Source organism: Rana temporaria, chromosome 6 (assembly GCF_905171775.1).
Source record: "Rana temporaria chromosome 6, aRanTem1.1, whole genome shotgun sequence".
In the NCBI taxonomy this organism is placed as follows: Eukaryota; Metazoa; Chordata; class Amphibia; order Anura; family Ranidae; genus Rana; species Rana temporaria.
Genome location: NC_053494.1, coordinates 190,007,188 through 190,033,955, shown reverse-complemented (window position 1 = coordinate 190,033,955; position 26,768 = coordinate 190,007,188). Strand labels below are relative to the sequence as shown.

Genomic DNA, 26,768 nt, shown 5'->3' with positions numbered 1-26,768 from the left:
TCCATAAATAGCCGAGCTGCGAGTCGGCGCTATACGTCGCCTGCACAGTCGGCTCTACACGGCGGGCGCAGGCCCCGTATAGCGCCGACTCGCAGCTCGGCTATTTACGGAAAACTGGTGACGCGCCTTGTGCGACATGGGAACTTTTTCACAACACGTCAATCATCTAACCCAGGATTAGAAACGCCCAGTCCCGTGGGAATCGGAAGCCGGGGAGAAAATCGCAATACAACGGTATGTACGGCGAAAACAAAAAGACATGCAATACTGTAAATGTCGTTAGTATGCTGGATGTAATGTTAGAATTTTTTTTTTAGGATGAACCCCCGCTTTAAAGTCGGCCATATGTGGAACAACATTCATCCAGTTCAGTAGGGACTGGCTAAATTTTGATCCATGTATGGGCAGGCTGGTTGTATACAAGTTGATCTATTGACTTGCATAATTTTCTGACAATCCGTTCTGCCGCCTGTAGCTGCTGGTGAGTGTTCTGACAGCGGGGAAATCTCCCCTCTGACAAAATACACAGTGCGTGTGGACAGGGGAATTGAGTCATTTTCTTTCAGCCAGCAGGTTAAATAGAAGAAAATATCTCATGAAAGTAATTGCCATATATACTCGAGTATAGGCTGAGTTTTTCAGCACATTTTTTTTTTTTGTGCTGAAAATGCCCCCCTCGGCTTATACTCGAGTCACCTTTTTGCACCTGGAATTTGGGGACCCGGTGCCGGCCGTAGGTCTCCTGAACCCCAAACTTGGCACACATGTAGCCCCACTCTTCCTCTACAAGTGTGCAAAGTTTGTTGTCCAGGGGACCTACGACCGGGGAGCACAGATTTTTTATTTTTTCAAAGCTGGGCAGCCCTTGCTGCGCTGTGTGAAATGGGGAAAATGTGAACAACCAAAGCAAATGTAAGGGTTAAAATACCACTAACGTATAAACATCCAAAATTGATAAAAGCTTGCTGGTGGTAGTGATACAACTGACATCAAATCCAAAGTAAAGTGCTAAAAATGAAACTGAAATAATCAACATGCACTGCTATAAGAAATCCCAAGGACAGCAAAAATACAGCATAAAATATACAACACACATAAGTGATAGTGATGCACTAGATGCACTAGAATCTTTCATCAGTGTCCATGCAAAAAAATATAGCCAAAAAAACAAGTGCTGCTATAAACTATAATCCAAAATAAAGTGCTGGTGCAAAAAAATTCAACGTGGAGGTTGTGAAGATAGGGATTCCAATTTCTTTTCGAAATAAACGGGGGTGAAAGGCTGCTGTAAGGTAACGGCATGTATAATAAATCCAAGTGCGTCTTCTGTCGTTTTCCAAGTGTAGTGTATCCAAAAAGAACTGTAGTCTCTATCTGTGGATAGAGCCCCTCTCGGGAGTCACGTCTATGGACGACAGTGACCCTCACCCAAGGAGAAAAAAGCGCCAATAGTGCAGTATTGTTTAAAAGATATTTAATGTTAAAAGACATACACTATGGTACTCGCATAGATGCAGTAAAAGCAGGCATAAAAGTAAATATTGAGTTCGCCAGCGTCACCTCCGGTACCTCTTAGTGGACTCTTGCGCGTATTCTTCACTTCTCGTGACTTCTTCAGGAGTAATTTGGAGGTACAAAGGAGATGTATTGTATAATAAGATCCATTTAGGTGGGTGGTCATTGTTTCCCAGGCAAATGAACGCCGGAAATGGGGCAGTGGCCATCTTTCGTGCATCGGAAGTGGGGCAGCGGGCATTATATTGTAGCCCTATCCAAAGAATGGGGGAGGCCGTTCTAAATACAAGGCCCGACATGGCGGGCACAGTATGCGCCGAGTAGCAGGACGCAAGCTGCCAGATTCATCTTCAGAAGGGAAAAAAACAAATGGGCAGACTACAGCTGCGATTGCCCTGCATAGGCGAACGTACGTCCCATGTTAAACGTCAGTCTAGTCATGGGCACAGTGAGGCAATGCTCATGGGCACCCTGGGCTTATACTCGAGTCAATACGTTTTCCCAGTTTGTTTGTGGTAAAATTGGGTGCCTCGGCTTATACTCGGGTATATACAGTACATTGTTCAGGCTGCTTTACAACACTGTATCTTTATATGTGACAGATGTTTTCAGATTCCTACTGGAGGTTGCTTGTAAATTCTGATTCATCCTTGTAGTGTAGTTTGTAGGATGAAAGTTCTTTCAGTAGTGTGTGGTGTTATGTCATGTTTGTCAATTGTTACACAAGCAGAATTACAGGCTCATTACAACTTACAATAGATGAGGTGTATAGATATCCACCTTGTACCTGTTCTAAGCAGCGAGCTTTGTCTATACCAGTACATCCGTTTGAATAAATTACTTTTATTTTTTCTCTTGCATTGAACCTTTTGTATTTATACAGAGCAAAACAGGAGAGAAACCTAACTAACCGTATAGTGTGCTTTATTTTTTGGGGTCTGAGTGAATCTGCACAGCTTTGGAAGCGAATGGCTTTCTGATTTGTATATTTTTCTCTTTAAGAAAGCCTGGCAGAGTTGCTTAGCACTCGTAGTCTGGGAGCCGCTTGGCAGTGCTGGTAAATAGTGGGGTGGGGGCAATGTACATGTACAGTGTTTCTACTTTCCTGGGATCTAACAAATCTAAGCTACGAGCCAGCAGGCACTATTGAGAAGCCAGGGGAAATTGGCTTCTATTAACTACATTGGGAAAAAAGGCTTGAGCAAGTTATGTTGGGTGTCCTTATTTCTTGGCTCCTGGGATCTGACCAGTCATATTTATGGAGCACAATATATCATATTGATGTGTAATATTTCCATAAGGACATTGTTTTCTAAAGCCCAGTCAAAGTAAAAATCCACCCTTGCAGTGAAGCGGTCTACCTGCTCTGTATGGGTTATATGATCATTTAGGTATAGGTTCACACTGATGCGATGTGGGAACCAGTGCAATTACAGTGCTGGTTCCTGCATCGCTCCTCATCCGCAGGCATTTCACACCGCCTTGTGCGAACCTCTGCAGGTGTCATTAACAAAGTTAATGACACCCCCAGATTGGTTCGCAGTGCGAACTGTGAAATCGCACAGGAATCGGATCACATAGGTGATGACACCCATGCGATCCGATTCTAGTGCGGGGAACAAGAAGTCCCTGCACTATTTTCTATGCAGATCTAATGCGAGTTCAGCCATGCTATTGTATGGCTGAACTCGCATTGCTAAAAGATCGTATGTGATCGGAGCCTGCAGTGCGGATCTGAATCGCATGTGATCTGAGATCGCACCAGTGTGAACCTGGCCTTGGGCTGCTTTCACACTGGGGCACTTTACAGGCGCTTTAGTGCTAAAAATAGTGCCTGCATAGCGCCTGTAAGGAGCCTCTCACTCTAGTGTTAAAGCCAGAGTGCTTTCACGCTTGTGCGCTGGCAGGACGCCAAAAGTCATACATGCTGCATTTTTGAGGCGCTGTAGGAGCGTTAATCAATGTGCAGGGCCAACGAAGTGCCTGCAACGCGCTGCTTTGAACCCCTTTTTGGCTGCTAGCGGGGGTTAAAAGCGTTTTGCTAGTGGCTAAAAAAGCGCTGCAAAAAAAGGTAAAGCGTTGTTAAAAATAGCGCTGCTTTACCGCCAACGCCCCAGTGTGAAAGTAGCCTTAGGTCTAGGGTGCCAAAACAGTTTGATCCAACTCCCCTGGCAGCTGGAGCTCATCTCCTAGCCTTTAACTCCAGATTGTGGGGCTGTCCCTTGCGGGAAGATTTACGAACACTGGAGCGCTCAGAATCTGGTGCAGCTGTACATGGTAGCCAATTGTCTTCTAATGTCAGCTTGTTCACCTAAGCTTTGACAATAAGACCTGGAAGCTGATTGGTTTCTATACAGAGCTGCACCAGATTTTGCACCCTCCAGTTTTGGTAAATAACCCCCTTGGTGACATTGCTTCCAATCCTATGGGCCCTGCAGTGCACTTGATGATGTCATGGTGCACGCAGCCACCAGATAAAAGGGAGGAAAGGGGGCTGCGGGGGCTGATCTTGTAGCATGGAGCGAGGGTGTTGGTACAGGTAAGTAAAACTGCCTTTTCTAGTACCCTAGACATAAATGAGTATGTAACCCTTGCAGTGTGGAGCAGCCCCACTGCATGGGGGGAATTTTTACTTTGCTGGAAATTCAGCTTTAAAGCAGGACTCCAGAAAAACACGATGAGTGGTTCCGATATCAGGAGTGATTTGTTTTTAGCTACCAGGATTTTCCAGCTTGTTTGGAAACCACAGATGAAGCCATTTGGATTTGATCTATTTGAGATGTTCCTGTGGAGTGGAAATGACTCCAGGGCCTATTGATGGATGTCAAGTAATCAGTGATAAGACTTTGTATGGATTGAATGATCTCTGTGTGATTCTGGGTATGCCCGCCAGTGTAGAGTTGACTGTATCTGATGGCTCCTGAATAAAACGTTCTGTTTTCATTACATACCTTGTTTTAGACCACAGGTGTCAAACTGGTGGCTTTCCAGCTGTTGCAGAACTACAAGTCCCATGAGGCATTGCAAGACTGACCGTTACAAGCAGAGGAATGATGGGACTTGTAGTTCCGCAACAGCTGGAGGGCTGGAAGTTTTGACACCCCTGTTTTAGACTAAGTGGTCTCATCATTGGATGTCTGCTTCTCTGTGCAATGCAGGTAGGTGAGAAGGACTGGCCGGATGGTGTAAATTGCTTTCTATAAACAAGGGATATTCAATTAGCGGACCTCCAGCTGTTGCAAAACTACAAGTCCCACCATGCCTCTGCCTTTGGATGTCATGCTTGTGGCTGTCAGAGTCTTGCTATGCCTCATGGGACTTGTAGTTCTGCAACAGCTGGAGGTCCGCTAATTGCATATCCTTGCTATAAACAAACCTCACCCAGCCCTCATTATTCTTAAGAGTCCTGGGGCAAGCAGTAGGCTGACTCTTGAGGAGTTTTCAAAATACCAAAAATACCTAATGGGGTGCATGTCGGTTTGGAGAAGCCGGCAGGCTATGTTTGAATTTGGACTGTCCTAGGTAACGCCCACATATAATGTTGAGTCTTCATCCTTGAATGACCTGAAATCCAATGAGTATTTGGTCTGGGCCAGGGACAGTAAATCTGAGGAGGAAAAGAGCTAGATGATGAATGTCGGAGTGGATTTGATTTAAATTGCCAATAAAAAGGCTTAATTTTAAATCAACGATTTTAAAATCATAACTTTTAAAGGGCAACTGTCCCACAGCGTCTCCTCCTCTGACCCGCTGCTGACTCACCGAGCAGTCTCATTCACTTTAATGGGATGGCTGGTGATGCGGCAGTGACACAACAAGGTGAGGGACGTGGATGTGTGTTAACAGGCGCTGCCATGATGGATCTTAAATGACACTCTTTAAATGTAAGCACTTATTCTTGCTGGTAGTTAGAGTCTTTAGGCTTTCAAGTTAGTAAAGCGGCGATATCACAGCCGATCCTATCGTACAGTTCATTGAATGATTTTACCAAAAATGTAAACATTACAGAAGATTACAGCCTCATGCTACATAACTAAGCTTAATTTCATGCTTAAAGGGGTTGTAAAGCTTATTTTCTAAATGGGTTCTTTTTAAGCTAGTGCATTGTTGGTTCACTTACCTTTTCCTTTGATTTCCCCTCTAAATGTTTTTTTATTTGTCTGAATTTCTCACTTCCTGTTTCTCCTCTGTAAGCTTGCCCCCATCATCCAAGCGTTAGTCAGGATGCTCGCCCCTTCCCTTGGGACTACACCCCTGCGGAGAGACGCAGCGTCTCTCCGGAGGGAGTGAACACGCTGACTAACCCCCAGCCAGAACAGCTTGGATGATGGGGGCACACTTAGTGAGTAGAAACAGGAAGTGAGAAATTCAGACAAATTTTCACTTAATTTCACCGCATTTTATTTAAAAAAGAAAAAGAAAATATCATTTTTTTTAAAATTCTTTGATTTTTATCCTCCCTGTTGAATGTTCTCCAGTCAGCAAATGAGGTTGGCTGTACCTGGCTTGCTGCAGCTTCTAAAGCACATTGTGAGAAGCTCAGTGTGCAGTGAAAAATCGGTGTAAGCAACACCAACACTGTTTTGCCACTTGTTTTACAATTGTTTTGTGTGTGCCCGAGCGGAGATGTGGGTTTCTCCATGGCAGAAGCCGCCAGTGTATGCAACCTCTAAAAATAGATGCACAATGAAGATCAGGGGCAGGTTTTTCCCCCCCCCTGTGCTATTTTATAGTCGCTTGGGGGTAATTTGTGAATGAAGCTGACCAAGTATAACACAATATATGTATTGTCCACCCTGAAGAGGGGAGTGCAAGTCTCCGAACTGCATCAGTATGGATATGTTTACTTTGTAGGTTGCCCTTTGCGCGCTCTGTGAAACGTGTTCCATCCTGCCCGCCATTTTGGTTGTGTATACACACTACGCTTTAGGTGCCTTTTTTATATTTTCTTCAGGTTAGCTTGTGAGCCACTGACTGATGACTTCCAGCACAGACCATGGCTGGTAGAGCCGGCTTTACTGGTTTGATGGGGAATGATGCAGGGTGGATCTCTCACCTTTGGTTGGAAGAGGCGTGTCTTTTCCCTGACGGAGGAACACGTCTGACTTGTATTTAAATAGGGGTTTGTAATTCTGATGAGGCTATAAAAAGAATGCAGTAAATGGGGGTTCATGGTGACTATTTTATTGAGTGAATGAGAATGCATTCTAAAGAGGGAAGTGCTGCAATTGTAAATTTACCTTTTAGTAGGCTTGGAGAAATTCCAGGAGCCAAGCGGCCAGTTACCTACATTTTCTAGGCCTTTTCTATTTGCTTTCTGAGCGCATGTTCCCTGGATTATTGGCATGATTCTAAAAATGAGCTTCATGCTTCCCTGCCAGATTGCATAGCCAGGTCCTGGACCTTCCTACATACTAGCCAATGCCAGAACCCACCCCATCTCTCATTGGACAATAGAGGAGATCAGCACACTGATGTCATTACTACAGCGCTGCACAATGTAGCTGACGATGCTCAAGTCTGTGACTAAGTTGCAGTTTAGGGTGTTTTTTAGTTTCCCCTTTTTGTCTTCCTATTTAAAAAAAATATATATTTTGGAAGTGGGGAAGATTGATCTGTTTAGATTCATTTTGGACTGTTGGAAAATTGTGTTTTTTTTTTATTTTATTTTTTAAGTGCCCTGTGGGGATTAGGTAGGGGTGTTTTTTTTTAGCTTCGCAACTGCAGTATAACCAGAATAATTTTCCTTGTGCTCTGTTTGGATTTTAGTTTCTCGTGTGCGATTTATTTTTTTATTTTTTTCCTTCTTTCTTGTTCTCCATATGTGTTTAACATGCTGACTGCATTGACTAATGTACAGTAGTCACAGATTAATCTGTTTATGAAATCTGGTTTCAGCAAGACATGTACAGTAGCCAGGTTGTGTGTGGGGTGCTTTTTTGTTTTAATCCATTGCTTTCAAATGTGTGTGTGTGTGTGTGTGTGTGTGTGTGTGTGTGTGTGTGTGTGTGTGTGTGTGTGTGTGTGTGTGTATGTATGTATGTGTATGTATATGTGTATATATGTGTGTATATATATATATATATATATATATATATATATATATATATATATATATATATATATATATATATATATATATATATATATATATATATACACACACATTGTGCAAGGCTCAACAAATCCCGGGCACCGACTAGAAATGGTGTCCTGGCGACTTGGCTTGGAAAGTGGGCAAAAAAAAAACATTTTTTTTGTGAGCTGGCGCCATCTGGTGGTGAGCCATTGGTATTACAAGTTATTACCACGAGATGTGTAAGCTGGCACCATCTGGTGGTGGCCGTTGGTATTACAAGTTAAACAGCAATTCTAATGTCCTTTTTCACTATTTTTCACTGCCATCTTCTTCCCTCTAATTGGAACCCCCAAACATTATATATATATATTTTTTTATCCATATCCCTAGAGAATAAAATGGCGATCGTTGCAATACTTTGTCATGCCGTATTTGCGCAGCGGTCTTACAAGCGCACTTTTTTGGGAAAAAAATGCTTTTTTTTAATTAAAAAATAAGACAACAGTAAAGTTATCCCCATTTTTTTTAATATTATGAAAGATAATGTTACGCAGAGTAAATTCATACCCAACATGTCACGCTCGTGGAATGCCGACAAACTTTTACCCTTTAAAATCTTCATAGGCGACGTTTAAAAAAAATCTACAGGTTGCATGTTTTGAGTTAGAGGACTAGGGCTAGAATTATTGCTCTCGTTCTACCAATCACAGAGATACCTCACATGTGTGGTTTGAACACCGTTTACATATGCGGGCGCTGCTCACGTATGTGTTCGCTTCTGCGCGCAAGCTCGTCGGGACGGGGTGCGTTTTTTGGCTCCTAACTTTTTTTTAGCTGGCTCCTAGATTCCAAGCAAATTTGTCAAACCCTCACAGTGTGTGTGTGTGTGTGTGTGTGTGTGTGTGTGTGTGTGTGTGTGTGTGTGTGTGTGTGTGTGTGTGTGTGTGTGTGTGTGTGTGTGTGTGTGTGTGTGTGTGTGTATTATACATTGCAGCCTATTAAGTTGGTAATTATTTTTTAGTTTTGTGCATGTCCTGGTTTTAGCATCCTGATGGAATCGCAGGCCTAAAGTGAAAGCTTGTTTTGTGTCGGTAATCATGGCATTGAATTTAAAACTGTTTTTATGTAAATTGAATGACTTTGACTTTTGCTGTAACCCTTCCCTGAATAGCATTAGCGGATCATTTATTAAAGCTTGCGATGAGTTGCTATGTAACAATGTGGATCTCCAGCTTCTGAGCATGAAGGTCGTTCTCTCCATCGCTGTAAATGTATGAACGCTCTTTAGTAGATAAAATATGCATAGTGTCTTTGGTAAAAAATTTCACAGAGAAGTCTGGAATGTACGGTATTGCTGTGATTACGTATATACCTTGACTGCCTTTTTGGTTGCTTTTGCTGAGGTTTTTTTTGTAGGAAATGAACACAAATTATAGAGAACTAATGGAAGTTTGTGTCTCTTTTGGATGTACTGTATGCTGGAATGAATTGCCCCATCCTTTTTGCTGCTATATTCCTATTACAAGAAAGTGTAGCGATTTGCCATTCTCTAAGAGAGATTGCAACAAGCTTAAAGCTTGTTATACATTGATCGAAATTTGGCCTGTTCAGCAAAGGCCAGCCAGACTTTGATCCGTGATTGGCAGTCCCTGCTCAACAGAAGCCGATCATTTTGAATATCATGGAAAGGACATGCTGAGAAAACTTTTGTTGATCAGCGGCTGCAGGCACTGATCAGTGTATTCTGACAGCCCTATTGTAATGACCTACATGACTGCGTACCTCGGGAGCATTGCGAACTTGGTTCTGACAACAGAAAAGCTAGAAGCTACTCACCTGCTTCCATGACATGCCTTGTGTGCTAGGTGTTGCTCTCCTGCACCCAAGGCCATGGCTAAAGATGTGGGATCAGTCACTTAATCTGGACATTTTCATTTAGGTTGGGTGATATTCTTGCTTCTGTGGGACCTACAGAATAGGCAGAAAAAAAATGTCCACAGAAATAGGCTTAAGCCTTGGTTCACACTGGTGTGATGCGGGAAAACCTGCGAATCCAGTGCGGGTTCCAGCATCGCACCTGAATCGCAGGCAGTTCACACTGCCCTATGCGAACAGCTGCGGGTGTCAATACAAATCGGTTTGCAGTGTGAACTGTGAATTCAGACAGGAATCGGATCGCATGGGTGTGAACACTTGTATGACTGAATTTGCATTGCGTGTGATCTGCACAGCAATGCGGTGCTAATCGCATGCGATGTCTGGCATCGCACAAGTGTGAGTAGTCCCTGACAGTGTGGAAAAACGGTTCAATTGACTATTTTTCAAAGGGGTTGACTGACTTTGGAGAGAGCAAAATTTTGGTGCAGCTCTGCATGGTAGTCCAATCTGCTTCTAACTTCAACTTGTTCAATTTCAAGAGGTTAGTAAATCCTCAAGATTTTTCACCTTAATGCATTCTATTCATTCTATGCATTAAGGTAAAAAACCTTCTGCTGTGCAGCAGGCCCCCCTTTTACGTACCCAAGCCCGATCTATCATCATTGGATAGATAGCAGCAGGAGCCATTGGGGGCACTCCGCTGCCCGCATGAGTGCCCCCATGGAAAGAGGCGCTGCTTGGGGGCACTAAAGAAGAGGAGCCAGGAGCAGAGAAGGGACCCTAGAAGAGGATCATCAGGAAAACTGAGGGCCAGATGGTCCCCGGCAGTCTGACCTTCCTTTTTTTTTTTTTTTTTTCTTTTTTTATCACGTTTGAAAAATTGCTGCGCAAATACTGTGACATAAAAAGTTGCCATGACTGTCTTTTTATTCCTTGGAGTCTGTGGGTTCTAAGTAATTTTCTAGCAAAAAAATGATTTTTACATGTATGAGAGGAGTGCTGGGATTCACACGGTATGGAAGTGGTTAAGCTTTGACAAACCAAGAAATAAAATAAAACTGGAAGCTGATTGGTTTCTATACAGAGCTGCACCAGATTTGCACTCTCCAGTTAAAGTAAATCAACCTCTACGAGGTTTAGAAGTGTATCTAACCTCAAGAACAAAACATGTTAAATACTGCGGTTTACCAGATTGGATTGCTTCATTCGTTTCCTTTTGTCCAACAAATGGTAAACTGCAATATAGTGGGACAGGAAGTCCCACTCCTACTGAAGCCCTCACTCCCCCCCCCCCAAAAAATTACATGTGTAATTGTGGCATGTAAGGGGGGGGGGTGAGGAGTGGATTAAGCGAAAGTTCCACTTTTAGGTGGAACTCCGCTTTAATTGAACAAGCTGATGTTAGAAGCCGATTGGCTGCCATGCACAGCTGCACCAGATTTTGCACTCCAACTTAAAGCAGGGGTTCACCATAAAAAAAAATGCCATCCAGCATACTAGCGTTGGCAACAGTATGCCATTTATTTAAATTTTTTTCGCTGTACCCAGTTTAATCCATTCGTTTTGTTTCAGACTCCCGCGGGGAGTAGGCGTTCCTATGAAGAGGGGAACACGATTGACGGCCGGCTATGGGGCGTCACGCTTCCCGAAAATAGCCGAAATAGGACTTGGCTCTTCACGGCGCCTGCGCAGTCAGCTCCTAGTCTGTGCGCAGACGCCGTGAAGAGCCGAGTCCTACTCCGGCTATTTTCGGAAAGCGTGACTCGCCATAGCCGACTTTAACAAACAGCCTCCTATAAGTTTCTTTATCGGACTTTCGATTTGGTGGCTGCATTGGTTACCTTTTTTTTTTTTTTTTTTTTCCCCTCTGTCTGGTAAACGGCAGTATACTATATATATTTTGTTTCTTGAGTTTGGAAATGCTTATTGGGGTTGATTTACTTAAATTGGAGGGTGCAAAATCTGGTACCAACTGTCTGCTAACTTCAGCTTGTTCAGTTAGACCAGCTTCACACTGGGGCAGTTTTCAGGCATTACTACCCGAAAATAGTCTGCGATAAGGCGTCTGAAAAGTGCCTCCCATTCATTCAAGTGTGACTTTTCACACTGGGTCGATGCGCTTGTGGGACGTTCCAAAAAGTCCTGGAAGCAGCACCTTTGGGGATTGTTGGGAGCGCTGTATTTAGCATGCCCAAAACGCCCTTCCCATTGGAATGAATGGGCAGCGCCCTAAAAATGATTTGAAAGCGCCGCAAAATGGGAGTTTTTTGGAGTTAATAATGCCCCGCTAGTGGCTGAAAAGCGGCGCAAAAGTGCTGATTAAACACTGCTAAAGCAAGCGGTGGTTTGGCGAATAGTACCGACTTTCAGTGTGAAAGCAGCCCTTAAGCTTTGAGGGGTAAAAAAAAAAATTGGAAGCTGATTGGTTTCTATACAGAGCTGCACCAGATTTTGCTCTCTCCAGTTTTAATAGATCCACTTCAAAGTCTTGGTAGCTTGGCCTAAAGTTTGGACAAACACACTGACCCATTCTGAGCAAAACCGGTATCTACTTCCTGACCTCAGAAGTCAATCTGATGAATTCCCTGTATCAACCGACAAGCGCCAAGCTATCCTTTGTAATTATGACTGTGGATATCATGAGTTGTAAGAAATCATCCATTTTCATGTTTATTTTTTCATTATTGATTTTTCTCTTTTAACCACTAGCCGACCAGCCACCGCAGTTATACGGCAGCAGGTCAGCTCGGCTGCGCGAAACGACATAATATTATGTCATTCCGCATTCCGGCCATTAGGGGCGCATGCGTGCTGCCGGAGGTGCGCGCCCCCTGGTGCCGGCACCCGCGATCACCGCTGGGCACCCGCTCGTTACAGAGCGAGAACCGGGAGCTGTGTGTGTGTGTAAACACACAGATCCCGGTCCTGTCAGGGGAGAAATTACTGATCGTCTGTTCATACAATGTATGAACAGCGATCTGTCATTTCCCCTAGTCAGTCCCACCCCCCCCTTCAGTTAAAACACTCCTAGGGAACAGAATTAACCCCTTCTTCGCCCCCTAGTGTTAACCCCTTCCCTGCCAGTGACATTTTTACAGTAATCAATGCATTCTAGATTGTAAGCTCTAACGAACAGGGCCCTCTGATCATTCCTGTATTAAATTGTATTGTAACTATGTCTTCCCTGATGTTGTTGTAAAGCGCTGCGTAAACTGTTGTCGCTATATAAATCCTGTATAATAATTTTTATAGCACTGATCGCTATAACAATGCCAATGGTCCCAAAAATGTGTCGAGTGTCCGCCATAAGGTCGCAGTACCGAAATAAATCGCTGACTAGTAAAAAAAAAAAAATAGATTGCATATTGCAATTTTTTTCCCCCCCGAAAAATTATGTAGAAGAATACGTTTCGGCCTAAACTGAGGAAAAAATTGTTTTGTTTTTATATATTTTTGGGGGATATTTATAGCAAAAAGTAAGAAATATTCATTTTTTTTTCCAAAATTGTCGCTGTTTTTTTGTTTATAGCGCAAAAAATAAAAATCGCAGAGGCGATCAAATTCCACCAAAAGAAAGCTCTATTTGTGGGGAGAAAAGGACGCCAATTTTGTTTGGGAGCCACGTCGCACGACCGTGCAATTGTCGGTTAAAGCGACGCAGTGCTGAATCACAAAAAGTGGCCCGGTCATTGACCAGCAAAATGGTCCGGGGCTGAAGTGGTTAATGGCTTATGTGAAAAAATATCACGTTCAACTGCAGTACTAAAGGACAACAGGGCCGCTCGCATATCCTCCCAGGAGACCATCTAAAGAAGGGTGCATATGTAGCGATACCAGTTTTCTTGAAAAAGGACAAATGGCTGGTTTGCTGTACAGATTTTCCTGCACATTGAGCAATATTTGTATTTGATACTAAGCACTTCTCATATTTACACATTGTATTTCTTAAACGGTCATATCTTACAAAAAATGAAGAGGAATAAATATGAAGAAATTTGCACAAACTGAGTAGTTATGTAATCTTTTCAACTCTGTTGGTATTATTATATATGTAAACCCATGGTGTTTTTTTATTTAACAGGAGCCATACTGGGGAGGTCGGAGACTCAGGAATGTATCTATTATAACACCAGTTGGGAAAAGGACAAGACAAATCACAGTGGTATTGAGCGCTGCCAGGGAGACAACGACAAGAGGAAGCATTGTTTTGCCACGTGGAAGAATAGCTCCGGATCTATACAAATACTTAAGCAAGGTTGTTGGTTGGATGACATGAACTGCTATGACAAGTAAGAAATTGTCCAGCTCTGTCTAAAGTAGTTTTTGGCAAATTCTGAAAAATTTAATTAGCCAGTCATTTCTTGCATCCCGATGGGTTCCTATTGGCTCTCCAGAAACATCTGTGTGCAGTGCCTGGGACGTTGTACTGGTAGCGAGCACCATATAGCAGACCACAAATAACAGACCTCTATGGTGGTCTTTTATGCATCATTAAAAGCTCTTTACCTGGTAATTTTTTGTTCCTTATGGCAGGGCTCAACAAATCCCAGGTGCCAGGTCGCCATGGCCATTAGGAATTGTGTCCTGGTGCCAGGGCTTTTGTCGGCCTATTTACTGTTGCAGGGATGCACAATTTGTATCGCCCAACACCCGGGACATGCAATTCTAAGTGCCGGGCAAGCGTTTTTTTTTTTCCTACACTTAGCCCTGCTTGCTTGTCAGGTGGAGGCATTCGGGCGTCTCCCCTGCCACCTAATCTCATTCATATGCTTGAGTAATGAGACATGTGGGGTCTTTTAGTGCTTGGAGAAAACACCTCCCCTGTAGTCCTAGTGTGAAAGCCCGAGTGTTTTCACACTGGGACGCTGCGCTGGCAGTTTAAAGTCCCGCAAGCAGCTTTCTTGAAGCAGTGAAGGAGCGGTGTATACACCACTCCTGCCCATTGACATGAATGGGCACCGATGCCAAAACACTGGTAAAGCGCCGCTAAAACTAGCAGTGTTTTACCGCCAAAGCTCACCCCGGTGTGAAAGGCGTATTGGTGTCATGTAAATACGCACTTGAATGGGTTGCCCTACGTGTGACAAACGCACCAAAGAAGCACCTGCACGTTTTTGGGTATGGAGTGTCACATGTTTTGATGAGTGCTGAAACGCATTTGGGGTGCCATGAATAGCGCAGGTTGCGGTATAGAATACCTTATCTTTGGCCTGCCCTACAATTCTGGAAGATAGTTGAAACCTACTATATCTTTTTATGTAGTTGCACAGATTCCTTGTAGGGTGTGGCCTTCCAGCATGACATTCACATAATGCGATTCAACACTGCCATACAACATGCCCTCTCCACCTTCCCTGTGTTAATGATTTATGGAATTGGCTTGATGGGTACTGTGTAATCACAGCACTATGGAGAGCCCTCTTATCTTTTTATGAAGTATTTTAGAGAGCCTGTGTTTTGTTAAAGTGTACAGATTTGTTAAAGATACGTTCACTTAAAAAAAAAAAAAAAGAAATGCACATTTATTTGGGGGCGGGGGACTAATTCCATTTATCAGCTGATCACTGGTGCCATGCAGGTCACTTGCAGACTCAGTGTAAGGTGTCTGACATCGTACCGGCAGACAGTTTCACACTGGTAGGAAGAATCATTGAACTACCACAGCACCATGGTAGTTCATTGTTGAGAACTAAAAGCCGTAAAGGATGTAGGGACTTGTAGTTAATTTAGGCACAGAACTCTGAGAGTGACACATCTGTTTGGGTGGGGCCCCGCAGTTTACAAAAAGTGACAGCTGATACAGGGAGCTTCTCCCCATACTGCTGTCACATGGGCAGCGGATCCCCGAGTGGTTGCAGGCGCGGGAACATGTGTTTACAGGTGGAACATTTTAATCTGTGCCCAAAGATAAACTCATCTCTTTAAAGAAAAATAGCAAAGGATAAATGGTTGGCTTCCTCGTCCACCTGCACGTGCATTACCCTAAAAAACTGACATTGTCAGTTTTATTGGATATCGCAAGACCAGTTTCCGGTGCTGTGCTCCCATTTAATGTTTGCCTGTTCCCATGGCATTGCCGTAAGCATAGGTAAGGTTTGACAGTTATCATATTGCATTAGTGGTTCTGTGGTTAGAGTGGTTGTATCCTGTAGAAGGGATGGGTATAGTTTGGGTATAGTTGGCTCACAGAAGGAGCTCAAGAATACCTTTCGTCCGAAGTATCATAACTTTAAAAACACTGGGGAAAAAAAATATTTTTAATACCCACTTCTGAGATCCATGGGTTTGTCTTAGTTTACTGGCCCTTTTTGGGTGGTAAATATCCTGCAAATCACTATTTTCTTCCACTAAAGGTTTTCAAAAACGAGCGGAAGTTTAAAATCTTGATTGTTTTTGGATAACCGTATATTATGAGACGTTATTGAAGATTTTCTTTTCCCTTGAATCAGCTAATGTTTTTTTTTCCCCTTGTTTTCAGGAATGAATGTGTGGAGCGGAAGGAGAACCCAGATGTCTTCTTCTGTTGCTGTGAAGGCAGTGCATGCAATGATCGTTTCTTCCACTTTCCAGAGGCTGACGTCACCCAGCGTACGTATCCTCCTAACTTTAATGGCGATCCTGCATTGTACAGCATTGCCACCAGTTACTGGCGTTACTGCTTTTAATTGAGTGCGGTAACTTTTAGCAGCCAATCACCAGTCACCAAGCATGAATTTGCAAAACCATTAATAGAGTTAGAGAAGTACAACCAAAGCTTGTTTAGCTGTACTTCTCCTATGCATCACAGAAGTGCAGTTCATTCTGCACTCTACTGTGACCTGTTTTCAGCAGACAGCAGGCTGAAGTCACAGAGCTGGTCGAGCCTCAGGAAGAATCATGACCATATAGCCGGGATCCACCCAGAATCCTGAACCAGCACCCGGCTTGGCCTCTCAGCATGCCGCTAAGAGCTTGAGCCTCCCGCTCCCTCCCATGGTTGCAGAGCAGACAGGGATGACTGACCGAAGCTGTAAGACCCGAGTAATTGGCGGTGTTTGCTCGGTTCTCAGTGTTCAAGCCGGCGGGGAACAGATGCAGCATCTGAGCGTATGCTGCATCCAGCTAGGTAAAAAAAATATATATACATCTTTTAATTAGTTGCTATAGCTTATAGGGCATTATTCTTGGCACTATTAATAGACTTGTATAGCTAGAGCGGGTCATGATCATAAATGGGTTCAAGAGCACAGAAAAAAAATACTGTAAATTATCTTCCCGTTTATCTGAAGGATTTTAGAAGTAGCACTCTGCAGTCCTGCCTTGCATGCTCTCGTGGATGCCCTGCCGCCACTTTTATTGTGGTTTGGACATGGAGGCTTTTACAGTGTGGATCCATTTTATTTCAATGTTTCATTCAATTTAGAATTATTTTGACTATTTGCAGTGCCTTGTTTTCATCTGGTTTTCTTTTATCTTGCAGCCACTTCTCTCCCAGTTCCCCCAAAGCCTCCTCTGTTCAATACGTTGCTTTACGCTCTGGTTCCCATCATGGGTTTAGCTGTGATCATCCTTTTCTCCTTCTGGATGTATAGACATCATAAGCTTGCTTATCCTCCGGTGCTGGTTCCAACACAGGTATGTATCCGATGTGAACTGCTTAGCGCTGAAGAAATCTGTCTGTTCTGCTTGTAGGATTAAAAAAATTTAACGGGATTTCCAACTTTTAGCCCACTCAGCAGAAGGACCCCCTTTCCTGTGGCCAATATGACAGTCTAAAGTAAGGCTGCTGCTATCCCTGCGTTACTTTTTTTTTTTTTTTTTTTATCTTTTTCCAGTGAGATGTAACCTGGCCTCGCAAAACCCATTACGTAATGGTTTTCCAAGGTTGGGCTGCACCTGGGAGACGCAGCCAACACTGACCTTTAAAACCAACAGAAAATAATACGTATTTCCCTGGTTTAGTTCAGATGAAACTCTGCAGCAGTAGCCACAGAACTGATCTGCAGCTAAAATAACTAATCGGTTTTAATATGCGTGGTGCTGCTCACACAGGTTTTATTTGTGCCCACAGAGAAGCAGGTTTCTGCTGAGTAGGATAAAGGTGGGGAGCTCCCCTGTGTACAACCCAGGTCACACAAGAATTTCAAGGCTGCAGTGTGTGGTAATAAATGTGAAAATCGCACTGTAAATTTATCCGAGTTAATGATTGCTCGGATGACAGATGACAAAGCAGTCATCAGCACAGGGAACATTTTGCATCTGTGATTATCTGCTCTAAAAGAACTAGGCACATTCTGTTATCTGGTACTAATCATTGACATTTCACTTAAAAAAAACATTCACATTTAATTAATCTATAATGCATCTTTTATTTTTTTTAGAAGGGTGGATAGGATGCTCGGGGTTCAACTAAAGAGAACCAAGCAGTTGTCCTCATTTACAAAATAATCATGTGCATCGTCCAAACATTTTGCAAAAGTACAACATACATGCTTATTAGTCTTTTTTATTAAAGCCCCTTTCACACTGGGGTAGTGGTTGCATCAGTGGTAAAGCGCTGCCATTTTTAGCGGCGCTTTACCGTAAATTTTGCGCTGCTATTGGGCTGCTTTTACCCCCCGCTAGCGGCCGATAAAGGGTTAAAACCACCGCAAAGCGTCACTGCAGCGACGGTATAGCCACAGTGCCCATTCTTTTCAATGGCGGCATAGAGACCGCAGCTAGCAGGACTTTTTTTTTTACCATCCTGCTAGTGCACCGGCAGATGGCAGCGGCTCTTTCAGGGTGCTTTGCAGGCACTATTTTTTGCATTATAGCGCCTGCAAAGTGCCTCAGTGTGAAAGGGGTCTAATGAAGAAGGTATCTATCCTGTCCCACCTCTGTGAATGGAGTGAGTTTCTTCTTCCAGGCATGAGCTATAGTTTTGCTTAGTTGCTGATGGGATGTAATTGGCCAGTTTTGCTAAGGTTTGGCTAGGGAGGGAGAAATCCTTTTTAAAAACAGCCTGACCATACCAGTGCATTGTGATTTGCTGGGGGGGGGGGGGGGGTTTCCTGCATCCTTAATTTTAGGTGCTTTGAACTTGTTTAGGCCTTGACCCCACGGGCATTGTGGACTGTATAGTGTTAATGGGCCATTTCTTTTGGCATAAGCTGTCCTACCCTGCTCAAGCAGCGATCAGCCCTGAATGTGGACTGCCTGCCTTCACTCATGTGATCGCTTTGTGAGCAATTAAATGTGAGTGGGCGCGATTGGCTTTCAAAAGCCAGCTGCCTAATCGCAGAAATCTGCTGGGGTTCTCGCAGCTAATCACACACGGGGGTACATGCACCCTAAATGTATGACTAGGGGGCCCTCCTTCCTTATCAAACCTAATACTGTGCCCGGCAAAATATCTCTGGTTTTGTGTGGGTGTAGTTTAAATTCCACTATGTGTTAAAATGGGAGATTTTCAAATTTCGTTTCACGTTTTGCGCATTTTTGTATATAGTTATAGCTCACTCTGGGGCAAAATAGGATCCCCCCCCTAGATCCCAACCTACATAGTTTTCATCAGTTTTTACCTGGCGAGCCCCCCATTCTAGTCCTATGTTGCCGTTTCCCTCTGGTGTGGGGGGGGACCATCAATCCTGCACAAATGTCCCCTCATTGGCTGGCCCCCACCTTTCCTGTCGCAAAGGCATCGCTTCTTCCTCTGGATCAAGAGGACTACACCGCTGGACACCTGAAGCAGGACTGACTGGAACTTTTTTTTTTTTTTTTTATAACCTAACTCCATTGAATACGGTGGCAGTGCAGTAAGGGGAGTGCTGGTAGGGATTGAAATGTACCTGGTGCTTTGCCCTGCATAGACAAAGCATTGCTTCACGTTAGGCGTAATCTGCTTTTGATGAAAAGACCATTGTATATAAAAATCCCCCAACTTGTAAACTGAAAATTAAGTGCAAATGGGGAACCTACCTGCTTGGGCTTCAGTCTTCATCTAGGCATTGCAGTAGTTCGCAACCCAAACCATTTTGGCAATATTTTTATTTTGCTTTAAAATGATATCCCTGTCAGTTGTAAGAGGTTTGCCACATTACTTGTCTAGAAGTTTAAATCGGATTGGTGGTCTAGGCAGGAATAGGAAGTTGTATAGTAGCAAGCATTGTTCATACACTCACTGGCCACTTTATTAGGTACACCTGTTCAATTGCTTGGTAACACAAATTGCTAATCAGCCAATTGCATGGCAGCAACTTTAATGCGTTTAGGCATCTAGATGTGGTGAAGACGACTTTAATGTTCAAACCAAGCATCAGAATGAGGAAGAAAGGGGATTTAAGTGACTGAATGTGGCATGGTTGTAGGTGCCAGACGAGCTTTTCAGGGATAACCATCTCACGGGTTCACAGAGAAGGGTCTGAAAAAGAGAAAATATCCAGTGAGCGACAGTTGTGTGGACAAAAATGCCTTGTTGATGTCAGAGGAGAATGGGCAAACTGGTTTGAGATGATAGAAGGGCAACATTAACTCGAATAAAACCACTTGTTACAGCCAAGGTATGCAGAATACCATCTGTGAATGCACAACACATCGATCCTCAAAGTAGCTACAGCAGCAGAAGACCACAACGGGTGCCACTGAGGATACTGAGGCTATAATTCTCACAGGCTCACCAATATTGGACAAGTGAAGATTGGAAAAACGTTGCCTGGCCTGATGAGTCTCGCTTTTCAGCTGCGACATTCAGATGGTGGGGTCAGAATTTGGCATAAACATGAAAGCATGGATCCATCCTGCTTTGTACGAATGTTTCTGGCTGGTGGTGGTGGTGATATGGTGTGGGGGATATTTTCTCAGGACACTCTGGGCCCCTTAGTACCAATTGGACATTGTTTAAACGCCACGGCCTACCTGAGTATTGCTGATCATGTCCATCCCTTTATGACTTCAGTGTCCCCATCTTTTGATGGCAGCAGGATAATACACCATGTCACAAAGCTCCAATCATCTCACCACTGGTTTCTTGAACATGACAATGGGATTCACTGTACTCCAATGGGCTCCACAGTCACCAGATCTTAATCCAATAGAGCACCTTTGGGATGAGGTGGAAACGGGGATTCTCATGGATGTGAAGCCAACAAATCTGCAGTAACTGTGCAATGCCATCATGTCACTGTGTACCAACATCTCTGAGGAATGTTTCCAACACCTTGTGGAATCTATGCCAACGAAGAATGAAGGCAGTTCTGAAGGCAAAAGGGGATCCAACCCAGGTACTAGCAAGGTGTGCCTAATAAAGTGGCCAGTAAGTGTGTGATGTACAGATTAAGTGAGGATCTCATCTGAGGGTTTGATTGCCGTTAGGTGAGTTCTTGTGTATTTGATCGCCTTTACAAATGTCCTTCATGTGACCTCCATGTTTGAGTTGTAGAAAGCATTGCAATGGAAGCCGCAGAGTAAAGTGAAGTGTATTGCTTCCATCTGCTCTGTATTGATGGCTTCAGCGTCATCAATCTATAAGAGTCACTAAATGCTGAATAGGCACAGCTAGGTTTCCAGAGCTTTGTAATCTGATAGAGGCAAAGCAGGGGAGTCCTTAAAGGGCACCTGTACTGAAGTAATAGGCGATTGCTTAGAAGGGGTTCCTTCATCTATTCAGATTATATGGTTTCCCTTCTGCAATCCTCTATGGATGCTAGGGGCCTATCTGGCTGTCTGCTGATATACCTACCAGCATGAATCCCATACGGGTAAAGAGAGGGAGGCGCAGACCCCATGCAGCTGATTTCACTGAATGGAGTTTAATCCAAGACCCCAGAGCTTAGCTGAGTCATTATTTATCGGGACTATTAATCGCCTGGTTGTTAGACGGCTATGGGAGCTGATTATTTTTTGTTCAACCCGTTGGTTAAATGAAACCATCTATTTCCCCATCAGACATTCAAGGTGTATGGGGGAATCTCTCCCACTGTGCTGTGTATTTTGCCATGGAGGGAACCTTCCCGCCGGCAGAATAGTGATCAGTGCTGTCGGCTATAGCTGATGATCTTAAATTATTTTGATTATATATCAATTAGAGCGACTTGTGTACAACCAGCTAGCCCATACATTGATCAAACTTCAGCTGGTACCTGCTGAATAAGGATGAGCTCCAGTGTGTTCGCATAGTACACGTGCAGAGCCCGCCAGGGAGTCAGCACGGCGCTGCGCTAATGACAGCCAGGGAGACATTTCCCGATGCTCGGCTGCAGAGATCGGAAACATAGTGGTGAAAACAGTGTAATATAAATGGCACGCACACATTTTAACAGGCACCATGGTCTTTAAAGGATTATTTCACCTAAAAAAAAGGAAACGCTTGCAGTCAAGGGGCCCCAGTAGTTTTCAAAAAACATTGTGCAACCCAAAAAAATATGGAACTTGGTTTACATGACATATCTGTAAGCCACACACTGCTTCCTTGAAGCCTGACCAAGAAAATCTGCAATACTGACCAATGTTTCTTCCTGGCATAGACGCAAGGGCTCTGCCTGTCACATCAGCAGATAAACTCAGACTAGGAAACCTCGGCCCTCCAGCTTTTTTGAAACTAGAAGTCCCATGAGACGTTGCAAGACCCTGACAATCGCAGGCATGACTCCTAGAGGCAGAGGCATGATGGGATTTGTAGTTGCTCCACAGCTGGACAGCCGAGGTCACCTACCCCTGGACTAGGCAAAGCAACATGCATGTTGTCACCAAGCTTTACCAGATCTCACGTTTATCAAACTTTCACTGCAGGTGAATCTTCTTTTTAAATGATTGAGTCACCTGACCAGTGAATGTTTAGTGAAAGCCACCTTCTCTCTCTTCAAAAGATGTGTTGGGCTTGGTTCACACTGCTGCACTGCAAATATGTTCAGTTTTTTTGTCCTGTGTGAGGTGCGAATTTACCACGATTTTACTGTGAATTTCAGGAGTTGGACATTCTGCGATGTTCTAGCCAATGGAATCATAATGTAAAAAAAAAGTGTTCACTTCCTGTGTATTTCCTGTTTTTTTGTGGAGAGTAGCGTGTTGGAATTCGCACATATGTGATTCCACAACGATTTACATTGATGTCTATGGAGACAAAATTTGCAACACTTTAAACTCGCACAAGACCCTTTTTTTTTATCGCATCATATTCAGAAGAATCGCAACGCATGTATGTGAACGACGGTCATTGAAAACAATGACTTTATGGATGACATGCGAATTTAGAATGTTTTTGGCGCATCACATTCGTTGTGAACTCGCATCAGTGTGAACCGGGCCTAGGAGAGAGACTTTGAAATATTGTATGCTTCAGAAAGTATTGAAGTACTGGCTACAGAATTCTTGGAGTTGCTATGATTTGTGTGTTCTATGGAAGAAAGTCTGTCATCCGAGTGTAAAGCTCCATAGAAAGCATTCCACTGATGAAACGTTGGAATGTTCGCCGCCTTATGAGATAAGCAATGTGCTCATGTTCACTTTTAACATATATTTATTACAACAGCGCCCTCTGGTGTGTAAAGGTAAAAGCACACCCTGCCATAGGCTGCCCAGTGGGCCCTGCAGCTTGTGCCATGAATGACTCCTGGACCTTCTCAATAGATTGGGATTTGGGATGATTTTTGCATGGTCTTGTGAAGATTATAGTTGTAATGCTACGAATGCAAGATGATCGTATTTTTGCTGAGGCACAGATAGTAATTTCTTTTGCATATGTGTTTTTCTTCACAAGCACGCCTTTCACATAATGATAGAGGTAAGATGACTTGTTTCCCCAGATTGATAACACTCAGTGCTGTGCATGATAGACTTGTGAGGTTTTTATGTATTGTAACATGGCAAACACGCCCGCAGCCTGCTCACTACACCGTGCCAGTCACATGGTAACATCTAACACATCGCTTCGCTCAGCTATCCTATGGATTAGACTGCCACTGTTTTATATTAACGCTCTAGAAGGATGATATTGGTGCAACATTAAGCACATTTTAGATGTAAAAATAAATGTAATTGTTGCTGTCTTTGATATTTGTAAAGAGGTTTAGTGTTAGAAATTGTTAAATAGTTGGGTTATTTCCCGTCACGAGCCTTAATGTTAAAACATATTAAGTTTTTTAATGCCCAGACTGTGAACAGCAAAGTATTTACAAATCGTTAACAAGCAGTAAAAGGGATTTAAAACAAACCACCCCTGAGCTCTCTAGGTGCTTGTTCTGTGAAGCAATTCATTCTCAAAGTGCACAACAAAAACTTCAAAGTTGTTTTTCAGTCAGTTTCTAACAGCTTGGGGCTCATTCACATAGGCGTTAAAAACGCACGCCGTGTACAAAGTCTACTTTTGTATGCATCTATATGAAGCAATATAAAAGTCTATACACTCAGACAGCTGCACCTGGCAGTAGAATGTTAGTGTGTTTTAAAGCGGAGTTCCACCTAAAAATTGAACTTCCGCTTAACCCACTCCTCGCCCCTTTACATGCCACATTTGGAGAATGTCCCACTTCCTCCTTCTGCCGAGGGGCTGGAAAGGTGATTAACTTAATCGCCTTCTTGCAGCCCCTCCCTGTAGGCGCAATGCCGCTCGCACATGCGCAGTGGGTGCCCGGCCGTGAAGCCGAAAGCTGTCACTGCCGGGTGCCCACACTAGGAACGAAGACGCCGGACGGCGAGGAGCGGAGCCCCGGCCGGCACGTCGCTGGAGCCGTGGAGCAGGTAAGTGTCTGTTTATTAAAAGCCAGCAGCTACACTTTTTGTAGCTGCTGACTTTTAATAAACTTAGTCTGGAACTCCCCTTTAACAATGGAGAAAATGTAGGATGTTTGTGTTAACATTTACATGCCAACAGTAATTTCTCTGATCATTGCCACTGCTCAGGGCCAATGTGTCAATATCAACAATGTGTAGCCAATGGCACCTGCACCACTGATTCAACTTTTATTGATGTTGACCTATCAGCCCTAAATGAGTCTTTCATGCAGTGCCGGTGCATACAGAGAAATACCTCTGCAATTCTGATTGACTGAAGCCCAGTTATTCAGAAATACCTCTGCAATTCTAGAGCCCAGTGATTCTGCGCATGCGCTGCTGCTACATTGTCAGGGCTGATGTCAACATCAATAGTGTGTAATCGGTTGTGCAGGTGCCACAAGCTTTGCATTGCTGATATTGACATGTTGGTCCTGAGCAGTGACATTGTTTACACAACATTGTTTTTTTTTTTTTGGGGCTGTATTTATCCTATGGATCCCAGGAGTGCAGTTCGTTCTGCACCTCTGTGACCTGTTTTCAGCCCGCTGTCGGCTCACTTCACAGACCCAGTCCAGGCCCTAAAGAGATCCCGAGCATGTGGTCAAGATCCACCCAGAAGTCTGGATGGCAGCTGGCTCAGCCTCTCAGTGAGCCGCTAAGTCTAAACCAGCCTCTCCCTCCCCCTCCACATCCCAGAGATCCAGTGAGCTCTGAAGAGATCTGGCGACGGGACAGTCACAGCTCCCCGATCAGAGCAAAGGAAAAAACTGAGCAGTCAGCAGTGTTTGATCACTCAGTCCTCAGTGCAGAGCTGGCTGGGGACAGATTCGGCATCAAAGCCACATGGGATGTTTTTTTTTATTTTTTATAGCCGATACTTTTTGTAAATGCAGGGTCTTACTGCCACCTTCTAGCAAGATCCTGCATTTAAGTTGAGTATTTAGATATTCTTGCCTGAGCCTTCAGCAGCACCCACTGTGTCTACATAGAGGGCTGGCAGGCAGCCAAAATTTTGATGCAATAAAAAAAGCTTCTGTGCCTCTGTTATAAACTTCGAATTTCTCTGCAATGCTTGTAGCTATATACAGTGCATCCAGAAAGTATTCATAACGCTTCACTTTTTACACATTTTGTTATGTTGCAGCCTTATTCCAGAATGGATTCAATTCATTTTCCTCAAAATTTGAAAAAAATACCCCATAATGACAACGTGAAAGAAGTTTGTTTTATCTTTTTGCACATTTATTAAAAATTAAAAACAAAAAATCACACGCGCATAAATAGTCACAGCCTTTGGCTGGGTTCACACTACTACACTACTTTCATCCTACTTTGCTCTGTGTTCAATGTTTCCCTATGAGAGCGTCTTGTAGCGTCCTACACAAGTCGGTCCGACTTTGAAAATGCTCCCTGTACTACTTTTGGTCCTACATTGATCCTACTTCAGGCCCATTGAATATCATTGAAGTCGGACCAAAGTAGTATCCTGTTCATGAAAGTAGGATGGATGTAGGACCAATGTAGGATAAATGAAGGACCAATGTAGCAGAGCAAAGTAGGATGAAAGTAGTGTAGTAGTGTGAACCCAGCCTTTGCCATGACACTCAGTGAGCTCAGGTGCATCCCGTTTCCACTGATCATCCTTGAGATGTTTCTACAACTTGATTGGTGTCCACCTGTGGTAAATTCAGTTGATTGGACATCATTTGGAATGACACACCTGTCCATGTAACGACCCACAGTTAACAGTGCATGTCAGAGCACAAACTAAGCCATGAAGTCCAAGACAGGATTTTGAGGCACGGATCCGGGGAAGGGTATAGAAATATTTCTGCAGCATTAAAGGTCCCAATGAGCACAGTTTCCTCCATCTGTAAATGGAAAAAGTTTGGAACCACCAGGACACATCCTAGAGCGGGCTGCCTGGCCACACTGAGCAATCGGGGGGGGGGGGGGGGGAGAGAAGGGCCTTAGAGAGGTGACCAAGAACATGATGGTCACTCTGACAGAGAATCTTCCAGAAGAACAACCATCTTTGCAGCACTCCACCAATTAGGCCTGTATGGTAGAGTGGCCAGACGGAAGCCAGTCCTCAGTAAAAGGCACATGACAGTCCGCCTGGAGTTTGCCAAATGGAACCTGAAGGACTCTGACCATGAGAAACAAAATTCTAGGGTCTAATAAAATGGATTGAACTTTTTGGACTGAATGGCAAGCATATTGTCTTGGGGAAACCATCTGGCCAATACCATCCCTACAGTGAAGCATGGTGGTGAAATCATCATGCTGTGGGGAAGGTTTTCAGCAGCAGGAACTGGGAGACTAGTCGGGATGGAGGGAAAAATGAATGCAGCAATTTACAGAGACATCCTTGATGAAAACCTGCTCCAGAGCGCTCTGGACCTTATGCCGCATACACACCATCACTTTATGTGATGGGAAAAAAAACGACATTTTCTGTGAAGTAAAAAACGACGTTTTTGAAACTTCAATTTTCAAAGACGAAGTTGCCTACACACCATCATTTTTCTCACAATGTTCTAGCAAAGTGAGGTTACGTTCACCA

At 43.7% G+C, this 26,768-nt stretch overlaps 1 protein-coding gene across 2 annotated transcripts in view; it reads left to right on the top strand.

Annotated features, from left to right (window-relative positions):
• ACVR2A (activin A receptor type 2A) overlaps nucleotides 1-26,768 on the top strand; it is an 86,784-nt gene that overhangs the window by 46,700 nt on the left and 13,316 nt on the right. Inside the window, exons 2-5 of one of the 2 annotated variants that reach the window (XM_040358026.1) lie at nucleotides 13,554-13,761; nucleotides 15,951-16,060; nucleotides 16,932-17,086; nucleotides 23,187-23,210. In XM_040358026.1, the coding sequence (XP_040213960.1) occupies nucleotides 13,554-13,761; nucleotides 15,951-16,060; nucleotides 16,932-17,086; nucleotides 23,187-23,210 (497 nt within the window). The remainder of the gene's footprint in view (nucleotides 1-13,553; nucleotides 13,762-15,950; nucleotides 16,061-16,931; nucleotides 17,087-23,186; nucleotides 23,211-26,768) is intronic. The other variant, XM_040358027.1, reaches the window with a different exon arrangement.